The sequence below is a fragment of the Eschrichtius robustus genome, chromosome 3, assembly GCF_028021215.1.
Source record: "Eschrichtius robustus isolate mEscRob2 chromosome 3, mEscRob2.pri, whole genome shotgun sequence".
Classification (NCBI taxonomy): Eukaryota; Metazoa; Chordata; class Mammalia; order Artiodactyla; family Eschrichtiidae; genus Eschrichtius; species Eschrichtius robustus.
Window position 1 is genome coordinate 22,022,179 of NC_090826.1, and position 20,029 is coordinate 22,042,207.

At 42.7% G+C, this 20,029-nt stretch overlaps 1 protein-coding gene and 1 non-coding gene across 2 annotated transcripts; both read left to right on the forward strand.

The window, feature by feature from the left end:
- Positions 1–998: 998 nt before the first annotated feature.
- Positions 999–19,255, forward strand: PPP1R8 (protein phosphatase 1 regulatory subunit 8). The gene is made up of 7 exons (XM_068539265.1): positions 999–1,105; positions 3,006–3,066; positions 7,687–7,840; positions 9,449–9,669; positions 11,258–11,402; positions 15,726–15,790; positions 17,646–19,255. Exons 1-7 carry the CDS (start codon positions 1,050–1,052, stop codon positions 17,997–17,999), a joined length of 1,056 nt encoding a protein of 351 aa, XP_068395366.1. The 5' UTR covers positions 999–1,049; the 3' UTR covers positions 18,000–19,255.
- Positions 4,631–4,796, forward strand: LOC137763214 (small Cajal body-specific RNA 1). The gene has a single exon (XR_011073770.1). It is a non-coding gene; the product is annotated as a small Cajal body-specific RNA 1 (non-coding RNA).
- Positions 19,256–20,029: the final 774 nt, after the last annotated feature.

Genomic DNA, 20,029 nt, shown 5'->3' on the forward strand with positions numbered 1-20,029 from the left:
GCTTTAGTTGCATACTAATATGATCACACCAACATCAAAGTGTGACAGATAGTGATGATTAAAGAGCATGGCCTTTGGCATCACACTGATTTAGATTTGAATTCCACTCACCACTTGTTCTAGGGTGAGGCTGGGCAGCTCAATCTCTCTGACCCTCCCCTCAGGAATCATAATACCTATTTCAAGAGTTGTGAGAATTAAATGAGATGATTCATATAAACTATATACTTGCCCAGATAAGTAAGCACTCAATAGACGTAAGCCATTACAACCAGAGGACCTGCTGCTGGTCTCTTTCACCCAGCTGTTGGCCTAAAGCAGGCCTGAATCCTAATTCTTCCTTACACTATCTAGTCACTATGACCAAAATTTTAAAATCCAAAGGGGCCTCAACTTGATTAATCACTTCATTCATGCACATTGAAGATCTGGACGCCTGCCATCTGGTTGGATCCGTCCCTGGCTCCTGTTTGTCCAGAGTTTAGATGACCCCGAAAGGTAGCTTCCCAGATAATCTACAGAAGCCCTCAAGTGCCGGATTTGGGTTACAATGGGGAAGGGAGTACGGTGCATGCAGCTCTACGCAGAAGGACCGGAAGAAGAGAAACAGAAAAGTTGGAGTTTTTCCAATCTCTGAGCTCTACCCTCTAGCTTCTCTCCAGACTGGGGTCGAAAGGCTGACGGTGCAGGCCCAGAGCAAGGGTGGAGTCGCAACATTTTAGAGCCTGGGAGCGTGTTTGCAAAAAGAACGTAGAGGGAAACCGAACCCCTCCTTACGAGCCCATTTTCCTTAAACAACTCCCGGCCAACGAAAGCCCTGACCTCTGCAGAAAGCGAACTCTCAAGCACTGAAAAAGACCTCAAAACACAATCCCAGTTTCCACCGCTACTAGAAGCGCCCTATGCGTCTGCGCGTCCATGCGTGCGTGGGTGGGCGCGCGCGCAGGCGCGCGCATACGCACAGGCTGCTGGGAAGCCGCCTCTCTCCGCTGGGTCTTCCAGTTTCCCGGCGTGCTTCAGGCCCGCCAAATGGGAGGGGGAGAAGCAAGATGGCGGCAGCCGCGAACTCCGGCTCTAGCCTCCCGCTGTTTGACTGCCCGACCTGGTGAGTGGCGGGGCGACCAGCGCTGGAGTGCCCTGGCCGACGCTGGCCAGGGCTGGCCGGGCGGCTCATTTCTCGCAGCGAGCCGAGCGGCCTAAAGACCCTGGGACTGACTGAGGGAGAGCTGTCTGTCGGGCCGGGCGGCGTGTGGAGGAACCGGGAACCCGGAGCCCGGGCCCAGGAACTGAGAAAACCCAGAGTTGGGGGCTCTGAGGCGCTCGCTTAGGCAGCCCCTCGGGCAATCAGCTGGTTGCCGGGGCGCTTCGGGGCCTTGACCCCGAACTTACCCCAACTCCTGACTGTCTGGTGCTCTTGTGGAGCATCGTATCTGCCCCCCTGCTCTCTGTCCCGAGCGCGCACGAGCTAGCTTCCCGGCCCCGGCGCCCCCCTCAGAGCCCCGCATCCCGCGGTTGTTGCTGCAGCCTGGGTGCGGCACTTGCCTGTCCCTGGCAGACTGGGAGCTCCCTGAGGGCAGGAACGGCTCTGACCTACCCGCGCGCTTGCCTCAGCGACCAGCGCGAAGCCGGGCACCAGAGGGTATCCTTGCTTGTTAGGATGAACCGCTTTCCTCCTTTCGCAAGTTCTTGGGAAAAATGGAATAATTTTAGTCTTTGAGTAGAGTACACGATGAATACATATGAATTGCCTTGCAAGGAGACCCATCCGAGTTGGGGCTATTTCTGCTCATCACAGCGTATTGTTTGTGTTACTCTCTGGCCCCCGTTATATAGAGATCCTCAAGGGCAAGGGCTGCCTAACGCATCTTTATATTCCCAGTTCCTAGAGTTCCTACGCCTGAGCCTGGCACATAGTAGGAGTTCAGAAAGCATGTTTTGGACGTAACTTGGCTTTCCCTGTTTTCCAGACAAAATGGGCTTTTGTCCAATGCACTTGTCTTACTAGCAACCTCCATAGAGGAGTTGGGTCAGGATTGTGAGATGACTGTGTTGCATCTTAAGTTAGACGTAAACAGATGCATTTTTGTGTGTGCACATGTAGGGACTCTGGCAAGATTGTTCATCCTTCAAACTTCAAGGGAGCAAACACAGGAAGCAAGTGAACGTGTGGCTATTTTCTGGGTCCCTCTGTACTTTTGTAACACCCAGTTGCTTCAGTCTACAAATTCTGTATCCATTTTGGTTCCTTGCTGCATTGATTTCAGAAGTTGGGCCAGGACAGTAAACTTATAGTTAGAAGAGACTGTATAAGATCACCTGCCATTTCCTCAGCGTCTGTTAGGCACCAGGCACTGTGTTAGGTGCTTTGACATATATGTATCTCCCTTGGATGGTGTGGTTACAGGAGTGTAGAGAAAAGTTCCCTTAACCATGCCATTGTAGAATGACCTGTTCAAGGTTAACAAATACGTCTTGTATTTATTGGTACCTGGTTTCATGGGCATAGTTTTGGATTGACCTAGCTCCCTAATTACACTTCTCTGATTTGGACTCAGAGCTCGGGACAGTACCCTCTGCTTATTCTGTGATAAGTCTAGTCTTGATCAGCCCCAGACACCAACTGATTTATTCTGCCTTTATATGGTATTAATGGTAGTGGCAAATCTTAGATTCAGACTCCAAGTGACCAGACAACCCCAGCTATACTACTTGCACTCTTTGTGCGCTTTTTCTCCAAGGTGGATAATCCAGTGTTAAAATATGGGTTTGTTTGGTGCTGCTCTAAATACAGATCCACTAAAATATGTTTCAGAGCAATTGAATCACTGGGGAAGTAAGTGTCAAATGTAGAAAGGAGCTATAATAACAGTGAAGTAGATGGCATTTCTGCTTAAACATGAACTAATTATAGGCTAGTAAGAGAGCTACAGTGTTGAATGGGATAATGATTGTAAATGGCATTTACAAACTCATCCTGAAAATGTTTTTTCATACGTATTTTTCAGGGCAGGTAAACCCCCTCCTGGTTTACATCTGGATGTAGTCAAAGGAGACAAGCTAATTGAGGTATGGAAATACATGTCTTCCCTTTTTCTCCCACCACACTAAAGATTTTTGCCAGTGACTCACTTTCCCACCTCCTCTCCTGTGCTTTGTTTTCCAGAAATGCTACTTTCGTTCATCCTGATTTTTTTTTTCTATTAAAAGCACATGGTGATATAACACATTAAAACCATGTAACTCCACAGACACTCAGTTTTTTGTGACTCCTCTCACCTTCCAAATGAAGGGTTTTAATAGATCATGGGCTTGTAGGCCTCAATCAAACTGGATGCCCTATAACTTGGTGAATTCCTTCTCTCTGAGTATGTGGAGTTGTATGGAAGGTGCAAGATCTGTAGTAATTGAAGAAGAAAGTGAATGATGTAGATTGAATTTAACTTTTAAGTTGCTTTTATGAGATTCAAGCCAAAACTCTTCAAAGAAGATAGTAAACTAAGATACTTGCTCAAAAAAGAGAATGGAAATGGTGACAAAATTCATTCATTCATTCAAAACATTTACTGAGTACTTATTATGTGCCAGTCATTGTGCTCAGCATAGGACTATAGCAGTGAACAGAACAAACGTGGTTCCTGTCCTCAAAGAAATCATCTGATGGGAACAACAGAATCACACAAAAATTTGCATGATTATAATTGAAATAAGTACTATAAAGGACAAGTTGAGCAGAATTCCAGCTTTTCTACAAGTCTCTAAAATGAAAACCACATAGAACTTCAAGAGAACATGAATTTTGATTAGCTGTTAGGTTGTGTACTTTTTTTTAATCCTTATGTTACCATTTATTTACCAAGAGACGGAGATTAAGCCCACTCTGACTGTGGAGTTGTGAGTCTCTGTGTCTTCAACCAATTTTATGTTTGCTTGCTCAGATAGAATTTAAGTTCAAGGCCCTATTATTGAGTGCAGTTATTTTTCTTTGTTATATATAGTAAAAACACTGCACTCCATAATGAAAAGCTATCTTTGAGGTCTCCTGCAGGATGTTCTATAAATACACTCTTTTCACTTTCAGGATGTTGTAGAGATACCCACGTATTTTGCAAAGTATTAAGGCATGAGTTGTGATGAATTCTCTTGTTAATTCTTCAAGCCCTGAGCCAGTCACTTAGAGCCCCTTTGTCATGTGTTCTTCTATCTTAAAGGTTACAGAGTACCAAGGTTATTCAAAGGAATAAGTTAGCTAAAATGTTTTTTGTTTTGTTTTGTTACACTGTAGACTGTTCCACACATATAAAATATTATTGCTAAATAGACATATAGGAGTCTTTTTTTTTTAAAACCAGAATTTAGTAAATCTTTAGTTTACTACAGGAAGAAACAGACAAGGAGGGCTAGCTTTAATGATAATGTCATATTCCTCTGCGAAATAATTTATATTTTCAAAGCACTCTGACTTGTCAAACATCCTTCTAATTACTGGTTTCCATTAAGTGATAATGTTCTCTTTCAGTGCTCTTAGGTGTGCTGAGTTGCCACAAAACTGTCATGTTACAATCCTTAGACATCCCTGTATTGTTTCTGAGAGGAATAGACCCGAGATGTGCTTATTTTTTAAGGACTTAGGCAGCACTTGATACTAACCGAGCTATCTGTGTCCTAGCCTTGTGTCAGAGGCTTGTGATGTGTTGTGATAGCTGGGTTTAAGAAGTGCAATATTAAAACAAAAGCCATGAGTCTTTTAAGCCCAGTGTGTAAAGATACACTCTGAGTTATAACTCAGAGGCACAACTGGATAATGGTACTAGCCATAGCTAGTTAAGAAATTGTGGCTTAGTGGCTATTGAAAGACCAATGCATTATTTCATTCACTTGGACAGAAGAAGCATATTGTCCAAGAATTCACACATTTTCTTGCTTCTGAGGCATACTATTTTTTTCCCTACATTTTCACATTTCTATAATCGAGATGCCTTTAATAGTGAATGTATATATTTAATTTGGAGGCCCTTTCTTTTTTTTCCCCTCTAAACACCTAAATCGCTGGTACTGGCAGCTTAGAATCATAGAAATGTGGTCAATTTTATATTAGAACCCAAGTGCTGGTGATCTTCTGTACTGTTTCTTTAAGTCTAGCCTATGAACACTGTGGTTAGCAAATTTAACCTTGTGAGGATATAATCTATGTGCATATAAATATGAATGAGAAATGCAGTGAGATTCAACCTGCATAGATATTACCTAGAGAGAATAAGATGCTGAAATTTCAGGGTTCTCTCAATTCTGAAGCAATGTCTTATTTTTAACCCAAGTCTTAATACTTGGGTCTGAGCAGACATGGGGATACTTGTGTGACTGAGCTGTCAGACTGTTGTTGAATCTTGGTGCTCCCTAGCACTAGGGGCCTGGGACAAGCTCTGCCAGCAGCAGGTGGGCACTGCTGGACAGGGTTTCCCAGAGGTGACCCCCATACCTATTTTGAGCCTTAAAGGCTAAGCTGGAAAGGAACTGGGTAAGTGATTGTTTAAAAAACAATTAAGAGTGTGACCCATAGTACTTGTTCACTCCTTAAAATGTTTTTTGCCATATGGTGGCTTTTTTGATGCAGGAAGAGTGAAGAAAATATATGATGTAGGGGTTTAAAAAGCTTAGACTCTGAAGTCAGACAAACCTGAATTTCTAATCCAGTTTATAAATATCTAGCTGTGTGAACTTGCATATATTAATTAATTTCTTTGTGCCTCAACTTTTCCTATCTATAAAAATAGGAATAATAGTGCCTGCCTACTTCACAGAGTGGTTGTGAGGATGAAATGACAGCATAAAACTCATAGCATAAAACTCATAGTGCATAGGCACATAAGTACTCAGCAGTTGTTAACTGTTACCAGTACGTGAGGTGTATTTCTGGTTTTGTAAGAACACTGAAGCATAGGGGAGAATTGTAGCCCACTGTGGATTCAATGACATAGCCAGGAATGAAATATAAGCCTCTTGATTCCTAGCCTGGTACATCCTAATTTGACTATACTTCCCTTCCCTCAACTTTGTGCTGTCTTCTCTCAGGGATTTCAGAAGGAGCATAGTGTGAAATGTGAACTAGAGCTTAGTGAGACCTTGTGTTTAAAGGAAAAACAGGGAATTCCCTGGTGGTCCAGTGGTTAGGACTCGGCACTTTCACTGCCGAGGGCACTGGTTCAGTCCTTGGTGGGGGAACTAAAATCCCCGCGAGCCGCGTGGCACGGCCAAAAAAACCCCCCAAAACTTAAAGGAACAACATAATGTATATGAATGAGGGTTATTCTTCAAAGTACTCATATTGTAGACTTTAAGAACTGAAAGCAGTGTTAGCGAAAATTTATCTAGAGTCCTTCGTCTATGATGGCCCAGTCTACAACCAGTCTGTGGCAAAGGCTTTACTGATCTAGGATTAAAAGAAAAATAAAGACAGTGTAGTGAGTTTTTCATAAATTCAGCTCAAAGAGTGGTCCTTTATCCTTCTTCTTACTTATTTGTTAAAATGACCTATCTTTCATAAAATGATTATGATATTGATTGGTGACAATTAAAAAAATAGTTCTCATATGGCAAAAGAAAAGTTAACAATACTATGTCAGCCCCTACAATTTTTAAAATAATAGATCGCTGGTCTGCGAAATCCTCTTTTCTGCTATTATATTGGGACCTTATACAGTTTTGTTTTTTCCAGTACCACAGCAGTGGCTAGAAACATTTTGGAGCTCTTCTCAGAATTGTTTCAGACCCATGGCACTGTTGTTTAGAATGTTATCATTGCAGGTCATTTCACATCTGAGTTTAAACCCCAGATCTGCTACTTAACCAGCTGGACTGCCTTGGATGCGTGGCTTCATCTCTCTGAATCTATTTTCTTATGTTTAACAATAAAGGTGATACTTGGTTCACAGAGTTGTTTTGAGGATTAGATGACATAATACTTAAAAATGCCTGGCAATAATAGTCCTTCAGTAAATGTTTAATCGCTACATCCCCTTCCCCCAAACCTGGAAAATCTTTGCCCTGTGAGGTTGTTCCATATTTGGACACAGCAAATACTCATTTAGAGTTAACTTTGAGTAATGCTTTTTTGTGGCCAAAATGAAATGGGACAATAAAGTTAGATTTAGAGGCTCATACAATGATGTCTAATGTAATTCTAGTTTCTCAAGAGGGTTCCAGAAATACTCTGGGTCTCTGGCAGCATGATTAGAATATAGATAGGTGTCTGTATCCCCTTCCTTTGTGAACCAATTGATAATCTTCATTTGAATATATATTTTTCTGAAAAGCGGTCTTATTACTTTATAGGCATGCTTTGTGTTTCCTGCTTGACCTAAAATTAAGATTCAGTGAAATCTTAAATTTCCAATGGACAGAAGACAACCACTCTTGCATGCCATTTACATCTAATAGGATTAGGAAAGTTCTTTTCATATCAACACTAAACATTTGACCACTACATTTGGGGAGATTAATTGCCATCCATCCCCCAATGTTAGTAAATTATTCTGAGCTCTTTATCTTGAAAATAATAGTAAATATAAATATATATATTTCCTTTGACAAGGAATTTTATCTTAAGATGCTCTACTTAGTTTATTGGAAGAATTTTTGCTAAACCCTGTTGAAACAAGCTTTAAGTAATATTTAATTCAATTTATTTAGAAACTGATTATTGATGAGAAGAAGTATTACTTATTTGGGAGAAACCCTGATTTGTGTGACTTTACCATTGACCACCAGTCTTGCTCTCGGGTCCACGCTGCCTTGGTCTACCACAAGCATCTGAAGAGAGTTTTCCTAATAGATCTCAACAGTAGTAAGTAACTCATATCCCATCCTATTTCACACATTGTCTTTTGGGCAGTGTGAAAATGCTCTTTGGGTTCTTCAGTTTTGAAATCGTGTTTTGTTGCTCATCAAGGAAGTTTATGTTTGGTTTTTAAATTAGTCGTTCTCCATTCCTGTGATATTTCCTATTTTACTGAAATAATTGATGACTGGAGAGAGAAGAGGGTTTTGGGGAGCACTTTCCTGGAGAGAGCAATAGGTATATACAGAGAACAAAAAAAAGCACCCAGGAACTAGGGAATGTGTTTATAGGCCCATGATAGATTGTGGTCCAATTTAAGCAGAAGCTGTGATTAGCTCCATTAATGTAGTAGAGTTGTAGTACAGTAGGACATTAAAAAGAAAACAAAAAGTTGTTTTGACCAAAAGTTAATTTTTTATAATGGGCTCTTTATCCCAGCTACATTTTGCTGTGACTATTAATAATATCAATTTTAATTCTATGAGCCCACTCCAACTAATAAGATTTTCAAGTTTGTCAAAGATAATCCCAGAAATGCAGTTGAGAATTGGCTGCATGGGGCCTTGAAATTTGTTCATTTTTGCCTATGTATAATTACAGCTTGAAATGTAAAGGATCTGCTTCCTGGGTTTGACCGTGTTTTACTCCTTTCCCCGCTCCCCATACACACGTACACATCACCCCAGTATGCTTATATAATGGTTTTGGAGAGCCTTGTCTCATAAGTACTTACTTGCAAATTTATCTCATCTTTTCTCTCCATTTCATAATATACAGAATGCAGACATGGAAAAATATCCAGACTCTCCAGTAGGATTTTGGCTTGCCTTGCCATTGATATTGCACCTGTTTCAGCCAACCTCATTTCTTATCCTGGGGAAACCCCAAGCATAACTGCCACCAGTCCAGCAATTTCTATGTTCCTTAGACTTGGGGCTGGAGAGGTCAGACCATAGCAATTCCTGTCTTCTACCTTAGGGGGCATGCCTATTGCTGGGTTGGAGCCATTCCTGCTGGACCCAGAATGGAGCCAAGCCTGTCTGGCAGCAGAGAGCAAGCAGTGGTATTTGTTATGTGGGGTAACAGCAGGTGTGAAGATGTGTAAGAAATCCACTGAAGAGATTCAAGATTCAGTGAAGGAGTTTCCTTTTCATTGTGACCCATGACAAGGGATGCAAAGTGGACCCAGTGCCATTTCCATTTTAAAAAGCAAAACTGGGCTTCCCTGGTGGCGCAGTGGTTGAGGGTCTGCCTGCCAATGCAGGGGACACGGGCTCGGGCCCTGGTCTGGGAGGATCCCACATGCCGCGGAGCGACTGTGCCTGTGGGCCACAATTGCTGAGGCTGCGCATCTGGAGCCTGTGCTCCGCAGCGGGAGAGGCCGCGATAGTGAGAGGCCCGCACACCGCGATGAAGAGTGGCCCCCACTTGCCGCAACTGGGGAGGGCCCTCGCACAGAAACGAGGACCCAACGCAGCCATGGATAAATAAATAAATAAATAAATAAAATTTAAAAAACAAAACTGATGTGCTGGCAGGAGCTACTCTTCCTTCTACAACTCAGGTTTGTTTGTTTGTTTTCCTCTCTTACATTTCTGATTTGGTTATTCCCAGCACACGGCACTTTCTTGGGTCACATTCGGTTGGAGCCTCACAAGCCTCAGCAAATTCCCATCGATTCCACGGTCTCATTTGGTGCATCCACAAGGGCATACACTCTGCGTGAGAAGCCTCAGACATTGCCATCGGCTGTGAAAGGAGATGAGAAGATGGGTGGAGAGGATGATGAACTCAAGGGCTTACTGGGGCTTCCAGAGGAGGAAACAGAGCTTGATGTAATTCCATTGTCTATGTCATTGTTATGTCTTTTGGGACTCTGGCTTTTGCAGTATGTAGCTGTTCTGTGTAGTTTGAAATGCCAGTGACTTAGCAACTGGAGGTTTTCTTGAGCCCAGTGATAAGCCTTTGCCACTTTGGCAGTGTGGTGTGGCCCTTGGAGAGCTGCATTGTGTGGGTTTGGTTATGTATAACCAGGGCTAACTAGGAGACTGGATCTCCTGCCAGTAGACCCTTATGGTTGTCTTGTGCACCTTCAGTGGATGTTAGAAGCCAAGGCTGGGAGTTACGTTTCTCTAGAGCTGCACTGTCCAGTGCAGTAGCCACTAACCACATTCCAAGTACTCAGTAATCACATGTGGCTAGTGACTAACCATATTGAATAGCACTGATAGAAAACATGTCTATCATCCAGAAAGTTTGTTTGAACAACACTAGCTTACAGAGATTGAAGCTTTCATTCATTTATGTAGCTCTTTTTGATATTGTCCAGTCAGCCCAAGAATCTTCTGAGTAGAACTTGATTACTTTTGCTCTGGGCCTGGCTGCCCTGAAGGCCATGAATTTTACAAGATTTAATTTTAATGTGCTAAGGTTTTCTTTTCTAGAGCTGACCCCAGTAGTTTGTGATGTAACTTTTGTCTTCACATGTCTATCACTGCATTGGTGTGACTGGTCTATCCAGGTAGATCAAACGCCAGCCTGTCCTTAACCACCCACGTGCATTTACTATTCTTGTATACCGAGACAGTTTCCCAGCCCTTAGGAAGAAAAGCACAGTAGTAGTCTTACAACTTAGAAGTTATTTTGTTCTAAAGAAGTAGCCTCATAGCCAGGGACCTGGTTGGCAGTCACTCTTGCCCATTCTCTTCCAGGCTGCTTCCATGCCTTCCTGTCTTTTAGTTCAGTATGTTATGTCATCTCTGGGTCCTTGTTCTCAAGACATTTGGGATGTCTCAAACTGCAGTACAGATTGGAATAAGTCCAGGTGATTGGGAAGAGGCAGGCAGCAGTGATGAGGCCAAGTTAATCACTGAGATGGATAGATAGTTATGAGTAGAAATGGGGCCAGATGAAGGGATGGGGAGTGACAAAATATTAATGCCAGATATTCAGTGCACTGGTAATGTCCTTAACAAGTTTTAAAGGAGAGAGCTACTGGGAAAGAAGCTGTCAATTGTCCTTTCTCGTTTCTGTTACTTAAAAACAATTCTTGGATATCTTCCCAGTTGTATTCCTTTAATTCTCAGCATGAAGACATGATAAACTTTCTTCAAAAAAACCCAAAACCTCAACTCAAGGGTTTTTGCACAGATGACCTGTCTTCAGCTCAAGGTCCTTCACTCCCTTTTGAATATCACTGCCCCACTAGTCAATGAAGATGTTCCACATTCTGTCAAATTGAGGCTTGCTGGTATTAGCTGTCTATGGATGGTAATGAATCTTTTCTGAATGCAGAAAAGAATCTCATCTGTGTGGAGAGGTCAAGGTTAGCTCCTAATACCTTCCTGCCCTTTATTTGGTAGTATTCTCCTTCAAATTCCTTGTGTACTTATTCCTGTCTTTCCTGTGTGAACCCTGTCCCAGAACCTGACGGAGTTCAACACTGCCCACAACAAGCGGATTTCCACTCTCACCATTGAGGAGGGGAATCTGGACATTCAGAGACCAAAGAGGAAGAGGAAGAACTCACGGGTGACCTTTAGTGAGGATGATGAGATCATCAACCCAGGTGAGGTATCTTCCTGGTTTTTTCTGATGAAAAAGCTGTGATGTCAGAGAGTAGTGTACACAACCTGTAGGTCAGTTGTAATGTTTCTCTACAAGGTTTAGGATAACAGGTGCTATGTTGAGGGGAGATATTTTTGTACAGAACAGGCATACCTTGGAGATATTGTGGGTTCAGTTCAGGCATTGCAATAAAGCAAGTCACACGAATATTTTAGTTTCCCAGTACATGTAAAAGTTACGTTTACACTACTTCAATCTGTTAAGTGTGCAATAGCATATGTCTAAAAAAGACAATGTACGTACCTTAATTAAAAAATACTTTATTGCTAAAAGATGCTAGCCATGCTAGTCTGAGCCTTCAGTGAGTTGTAATCTTTTTGCAATAGTAACAACAAAGATTGCTGATCACAGAGCACTATTACAACTATAATAATAATGGAAAAGTTTTAAATATTGTGAGAATTACCGAAGTGTAACACAGAGACACGAAGTGAGTGAATGCTGTTGGGAAAATGGCACTGATAGACCTGCTTGATGCAGGGTTTCCACAAACCTTCAATTTATAAAAAACTCAGTATCTGTGAAGTGCAGTAAAACAAGATATGCCTGTACATTGATGGAGTGCCCTGAAACTCAAGCATTATCCAGTTGCAATGTGAAAGAAGTAGATGGAGGAAGGCTGTAATTCTCCTTTGCTGATCCAGGTATAGTGGAGTTTAAGTATAGGTCAGAGCAGACACTATTGTCATGGGGTTCCATGTATGATTGGTAACTCTAAGGTTGGAGAACTTTCTGCCACTATTAATCGCATTGAAGACTTGCCTCTGTAAGGTCGTAATTTATAGATAGTTTGTATGGAAACATCAGCAAGATGAGAGCATCAGTTTCTGGGAAGGCCATTGAGTTTACCCATTTGTTCCATCATTCAACATTCATTTATTGGGCTCATGTTATATCTCAAGTACTCTGGGAGGTGGATGGCATGGAGCTGGGAGGTGCAGTTTATACAGTGAAGATGGAATTGGGATTCCAAAAATCTTGTTTGAAAATAAACCTTCATGGATGGAAACAAGGATCCCAGACTAACAAGTTGCTTTTATATCCCAAATTGAAATGCAGTGAGAATAACTTTCAAGTCCTGCATTTAGTTTCAGAATGTCAATTATTTAAATGGAGAAAATCTGCTCCAGTGACAGCTCATGGAAAAAAAAAAGGTATAAGGATTTTAGTTAGTTAAAAATGCAGTCTGAGTCATCAGGGGGATGTGGAAACTAATCAAGTACAGTTTAAGATTGCATTAATAGAATAATGGGGGGCAGTAACCCGGTGGCCTGTGTTCTGAGCAGAACTCACCCAAATGTGTTACTAAATGCAAGCATGGCCTTAAGTACTAAATGTGTTATGTAGTCTTGAGGGGAGGAGGAGACTCCCAGCTATGGAAAGTGGTCCCTAAATGCTGGGAACTGTGCATGAGGGAGAGTAGATTGGAGGGAGGCACCCTGAGGTGGATGTTTGCAGGGCTGACCTTCGGGAGGAAGGAGTAGGCGAAACCAGAGCCTGTGAGTAGCAAGTATTTGGCTCAGCATAAAAAGCAACAACAAATCCTTCTTATATTTAGAAGAAGAATTAAAAGAATTCCTGTGAAAGAGATTGGGGCATTCATTCTAGTGACTTTTGTTCACTTTCTGATGATGTGTGAAGTGGAATGAATTACTTCTCAAAGTAGTGAATGCCCAAGGGAAATGTTTGGGCAGGAGCTGGATGACTAACCTGGGAAGTTTATTTCTGAGTGCCAGATAAGAGTTTCTAGGGGTTGGACCTAGACATTTGTAGTTTTAATAAGCTCCTGTTTGTACTGATGAACAGCCAACAGTTTGGGAATCACTGAACTAGATAATTTGTTAAGTCTCTTTCAGGACTCGGGGTCTGATATGTTCTGTTTTTCTCCTTGAAAATTATTGTGGGACTTCCTGGCAATTCAGTGGTTAAAACTCCGCACTCCCTGGTTGGGGAACGAAGATCCCACATGCCGTTCGGCATGCCCAAAAAAGAGAAAAAGGGAAAAAAAGAAAATTATTGTCCTGCAGCTTTATTAAGGCAGTACGTTCAGGCAGAGTATGGCATAGTGTTTAAGAGCGTGGGCTCTGATCAGAGGGCCTAGGTATGAAATCCACCTCTCTGCTTAGTAGCTCTGTGACCCTGGCCAGTGACATGACTACTGGCCTCAGGATTGGTGGGGAGATTAAATGATTAATATATGTGAAAATACCTCATATCTGTGCTTGGCACTCAGTAGCCCTTGATAAATGTTAGCCATTGTCCTCATCATCATCTGCCACCCCTTTTGCCTTTACCTATGCAGACTTTGCTATACTAGAAGTAGACTTAGCAAGAAACTTCTCGGTAGATCTTCCAGGAGCAGAGATTTCCTGCAATGGGCAGACCCCCCTCTCTAGGAGTCGAATGGCTAGAGAACGAGGAGAAGGTGAGAGGCCTGAGCACCATTCAGCCAGCACAGGACAGGGTCCCCCAGATGGCTTAGCCCCTACTTCCGCAGGCCTCTTGTGTCTGTGGGCCACATACCCCGTTAGCCACGCCTCTTGGGCTCCAGTTGCTCTTGCACTTGATTTAGCTTTCCTGAAGGGATGATTGGAGCAGGGCTGTTATGGTAATGAGAGAGAAAATAAGGGTGCCTTTTTTAGAGACCTTCTCTCCTTCCTGATGAACCTGGATATCTTTTCCTCTTTCTTCTTCCATATAGAAGCTATTCATTCATTGAACATCGATTGTTTGTGAAAATAATTCCAGGGTATATTCCTTAGAGGCATCCTAATATGTGAAAAGCCAGACTTAAAACAAATAAACCAGGGACTACTTATTCAAATTAAATAAGGAATCTTTGTATTCCAGAGGGACTCACGGGAGTGTTTCTTTAAATAGCAAGTGCCCTCAATGCATTAAAATAAGGTGTACAACATCTATTAGGGAAACAACTCCTTTCCTACCACTATATTAAGATAAAAGGGCCCTGGAGTAGTTTTCTCTAGCAATGATAATAAGTCTATGCTTGCCTGTTTCCCCACACTCAGTCTTCAGTGAGAAAACTGTTCATTCTAGGTGATCCAGCCCAATCTCCCCTCTGTGCTCCAAGAAAACTATTTTTGCACCACTCTTCAAGCACCTCCATTGTATTCTAGCCTATCTGGCTTTACAACTGTGAACTCCTTACAGGCAGGACGGTGTCTTGCTCTTTATTTCCATGCCTGATGTCCAGTAAATGAGAGACTGACTGACTTAAGCATGTCCCTTACTTGGTCTTAGTGCATTCTTCCGGCACAGTGAATGAATGAAGCTAGAAGCTTCGTAGGGTACAATAGTGTGTGTATAAGCTGTGAAAAGGGAGCCGCTCTCCCACCCTGCCTGGACAGGGGCTTCAGATCCTTTAGTGAGTCTTAATTGTACAGGCGTAACTTGGTGGAATTGTGGGTTTGGTTCCAGACCACTTCAGTAAAGTGAATATCAAAGCTAGTCACACATATTTGTTTGGTTTGCCAGTGCATATAAAAGTTACATTTACGTTATATTGTAAACTGTTAAGTGTGCAGTAGCATTATGTCTACAAAAGCAATGTACTTGTTTCTTTACAATGCCTTAATTACAAAATACTTTATTGCTAAAAAGTGCTAACCATCATCTGACAATGCACGGTTGCCACCAACCTTCAATTTGTTGTTGTTTTTATTTTAAAAAACAACATCTGCAAAGCACAGTAAAGTGAAACTCAATAAAACAAGGTATGCCTGTATACAGTTGTTCAGGTTGAAAGGCGAAGTTAAGCTAGAAGCCTTGGGTCTGAATCCTAATTCTGTTATTTGCTAATGAGCGGGTGTTAGCAAGGTATGTGGTGTGTGACCTCTTTTTATCACTAACATGAGATTATTGATGTCTTCCCTCAAAAGAGGGAGGTATGTGGAATGGGAAAGAACCTGGGGAAGCCAGCATAGCACATGGTCCAGAGCACAGGCCTGTTTCTGGCTGCTTAGATTTATATCCTGGCTCCTCTCCAGCAAGGTGACTGGGCCGGTCACTTTCCTCCTCCAAGCCTGAGTTTGTTTTCTCATCTATTAAATGTTTACTGTAGTGGTACTTACCTCATAAGGTTGTTGTGAGGATTTAACACAGTACCCAGTAAACACTTGAAGTGTTAGCTGTATTTTACTGTTTTAATATGAATTATTGTGATTGCTTTGTTCGCATTGAGCCCTGTAACCTTAATCCTCCCAGTTGATTACTGAACTAACCCTGCCCTCGTGTCTTTTCGCAGAGGATGTGGATCCCTCAGTTGGTCGCTTCCGGAACATGGTGCAGACTGCAGTGGTCCCAGTCAAGGTAGGAAGCATGTTGTGACAGTATTTGAAATGTCATATAGTCTGGTTTAGAAACCCACTCTTTTATATGTAGGTAAGTGTTAAGTGTGTGCTTAATTTTAAAACATTCTTTGCTCCTTTCCCATTTTTCATACTGTGGAAATCCATTTACCCCATCTGTGTGTAGGGATCCTGGAGTGCCATAGAGAGGCTGCAGGTGACCAACTAGCTTGATCCTGCATATAAATTACGGTGTGATGTGGGTCTGTAAATTTACCTCCCAGCAGGGTGCAGAGAGACCCACCTTTCTTTAACCTTCCCTTCTTGACTCAAAGTAAGCTATTAGGCAAAGAAGAGACATTGTTGCATTTCTGCATGGCACCTCTGGCCTTTACCACATCTTTATTTTGTGAATGGGGATGGCACAGATAGGAAAGCCAGCCCACATTGGATTAGGTTTAAAGAGCAGCTCTGTTGAAGAACCAAGAGGTGGAAGTTACAGAGATGTTCTGATTGCTCAACATGTGGAGAACCACCTGCCAGCTAGGGCGCCAAAAGGGAACAAATGGCCCCTGGAAGTAGATCCCTATTAGTAGAGGTATTCAAAATGTGATTGGAAGATGCTGGTCAGAGATGCTATAGGGAGTTCTATTTTTAAAAAAATCTTTAGAATATATTAGAATAGATTGATAAAATGTGTCAAGTTCATGCAAAAGGAGTAGAGGGGTGAGGGAGGATCTTTCATTGAACTTTAGTCCAGTGTGAAAAAGTATAAGATGGAATTTTTCCATACAACTCCATAGTATTTGTGTCACATTTCCCCTTGGGCACTTTTCTCTTTTTTCTTCATCCTTTGGAATTTTCTGTTGTCTTTAAAGTATAATTTGAATTTTGACAGATATATACACCTGGGTAACCACCACCATAATCAAAATACAGATTTCCATCACCCCAGAAAGTTCCCCTGTGTCCCTTTGCTGTCAGTTTCCTCCCACTCCCAGGCAACCAGTAAGCTGCTTTCAGTCACTACAGATTTGTTCTGCTCTCAGATTAATGTTTAAAAATTAGGTGTCCAACAGGAAGATACTAACTTTTTATTTTCCCCCCCCAAAAAGAAAAATTGAAATACTTACTACCATCAGTTATCACCTCTGATTCCTGAAAGGGCATTTTAACATTAAAAAAAAGAGGGGGCTTCCCTAGTGGCGCAGTGGTTAAGAATCCGCCTGCTAAGGCAGGGGACACGGGTTCGAGCCCTGCTCCAGGAAGATCCCACATGCTGTGGAGCAACTAAGCCCGTGCGCCACAACTACTGAGCCTGTGCTCTAGAGCCCGCGCCCCTACAGCCCGTGCTCCGCAACAAGAGAAGCCACTGCAATGAGAAGCCCACGCACCGCAACGAAGAGTAGCCCCCGCTCACTGCAACTAGAGAAAGCCTGTGCGCAGCAACAAAGGCCAACGCAGCCAAAAATAAAATAAATAGATAAATTCATTAAAAAAAATTATCAAAAATAAAATAAAATTCCTTGATATCAGAAAAAAAAAAAAAAAGAGGGAGGAGTATGACCTTAGGGTAAAGAATGGTCACTTAAACTGGATAAGTCTTACTTTATGAAAAGTTCACACACTAGCCTCATTTTTCTCAGTTTGACGTAGGATGGTGACCACTTTATGTGGGGCAGTGTTTGAGAGCCATGATGTTAGATGACCACTGTAAGGTCTCTCCAGACCCTGAGATTTCAGGACAGTGAGATGGGTTGTTTAGGAAACAAAACAAGTTAGAGGTTTAGGGGCCTTCCCCAGTTTTTTGAGGACTGCAATAGAACAGGCTAACAGCACTCTTGTGTCTCACTTCTTGTCTTCTCTATAAACCACAGAAGAAGCGGGTGGAGGGCCCTGGCTCCCTGGGCCTGGAGGAATCAGGGAACAGGCGCATGCAGAACTTTGCATTCAGTGGAGGACTCTATGGGGGCCTGCCCCCCACGCACAGTGAAGCCGGCTCCCAGCCGCATGGCATCCACGGGACAGCACTCATCGGTGGCTTGCCCATGCCATACCCGAACCTCGCTCCTGACGTGGACTTGACTCCCGTCGTGCCGTCAGCAGTGACCATGAACCCTGCACCAAACCCTGCCGTCTATAACCCTGAAGCTGTCAACGAGCCCAAGAAGAAAAAATACGCAAAAGAGGCTTGGCCGGGCAAGAAGCCCACACCTTCCTTACTGATTTGATATTTTTGGTAATGGAGGAGGGTGGGATTGGGTGGGAACGGGGTGGAAGGGTGATGGGGGAGCTAATGAACTAGGGAGAAAAACTTTCCATGTGTGCAGTATCGTCTTTCAGAATGTCTCCTGGGGTCCTAACCATGTAATATTAAAACTGGGGGTGGGGTTGAAGTATCCCAGAAAGACCTGTCTTCAGAACACTTTCATTGCAGAGAAATGTTTCATACATCCTTTTAAATGGACTGCCCTGGCTCATTTCCACGCTGTCCATTATTTCCTTTTTTCTTTTCTCCCTCTTTCTAGGATCATTTTTTAAAAAATCATTTACCCCAGGGAGAGACTCCAGGCCTTCAGGTTGAATGTAGAGCTGTGGAGGTGACAGTAGCATTGCCAGCCTTGTGGGTTCAACAGCCTGATTTATATTTACTATCCTGCAAGTCCCAGGTAGCAGAAGGGTTGCCATGGATTCCAGGTTAACAAGAGGGTTTAGAATGCTTTGGTTAAGCTAAGGTTTAAAACAACTCAGAAGTTTTCCTGGGTCAGTGGTTTTGAGGTCCAGTAGTTAGGCTTTTCTCTTTTGTCCTTTCTGTTAGAATGAGAACATTTTGATTTTTCTTCATCTGTGACCAGTGCCATAGACACAGGTTGATAGTTTTAAACTTACAGTATTGTTTGAACTTTACCTGTTTTTCTTGTCAAACCTGAGTACTCTACTTGCTGAGGTTTCTCATTTGATTCCAGAGTACTGTCCTCTACTCTCTAAGGCATTACTTTCCTTTTCAAGTGTGTTATGAAGGCAATAAAAAGGATATGACCAGTTAGAGCAATTTCAATTAAAAAGGAAAAGATTTTACTTTGAAGTAACGGATATCTCGAAGAGGACATTTTCAGATGTTGATTTGGAGGCTCTTTCCCCCCTCGACCGAGAGCTCTCGTTGTCCAGAGCTCCAAGACTAGACCTGGCTAACAAACATAGGAGACGAAGGTAGGACACATTGATGTGAGCTTTGTACAGAGATTTGTACATTTGTGTAATAGGCCTTTTCACGCTTTATGTGTAGCTTTTTACCTGTAACCTTTATTACATTGTAAATTAAACGTAACTTTTGTCATTCGGGTGCAGTCTGTGATTCAGTCGCTATCACCTATTTCTACTGCCATTAGGGAATATTTGTCAAAGGTACAGCTGTCAGGCTTGGGAGGTGATGCTCTGTCCCCGTTTTATTACTACAAATAAAGATGCCCCCTGATGAACGTGGAAATTCTAATTAGAGATTCCAGTCCCCAGACTGAAGCCTCAGCGAGCAAAGTGGGTTAAGAAGTGCTTGCTGCCCTTCATCAGGAGGCGGGGCCGCAGGTCTGACGAGGGAGACTGGGCTTTGGGGCCCTTGTCCTGGGTGTAACCATTGCCCTCTGGTTACAGCTGCATGCATTTGCGCTATAGCTCAGGAGGCACAGGAGTGAAAGGAAGCTAAAGATGAGTACGTTTAGAAGGGATTTCAGCCCGAGTTTGGATTGGATAGGTGTGTCTTGCATACTAGAACCTCGTGTGCAGGAAGTGCATTTGTGTGTGGTGAGACTTACATTATGTGGCTTTGTGGTGAAAATGCCAACTAGGTTCCAAATCCCTTAGATTGAGAGTGTGGACTCACGGCAGGAGCAGCCTGTTAAAGAACAGAGATCTGTAAAATCACAGACAAGTTAACTTCTCCACTGGCTTCCATAACAGTGAGTGTCCTCGTCTTTATGAGGGTACCTTCCTCTCATCACAGCGAAGGTTACTGTTAGTGCTGGTTAACTGTCACTCGTTGAGCACCTGCCTACTGTGCCAGCCATCTACAAGCATGTCATTTAATTTTCATAGCCCTAAGAGGAATACTGTTTTTATCCCCATTTTACAGATGAGAAAACAGGCTCAGAGCTAAAGTAAACTTACTTATGATTTCATGTAGTGAAGTCAGGATTGAAACTGTAGCCTGAATCCAGAGCCTGAGCACAGGTTTACACGACCTCCGGGATGAGTTAAGGGGAAGGAT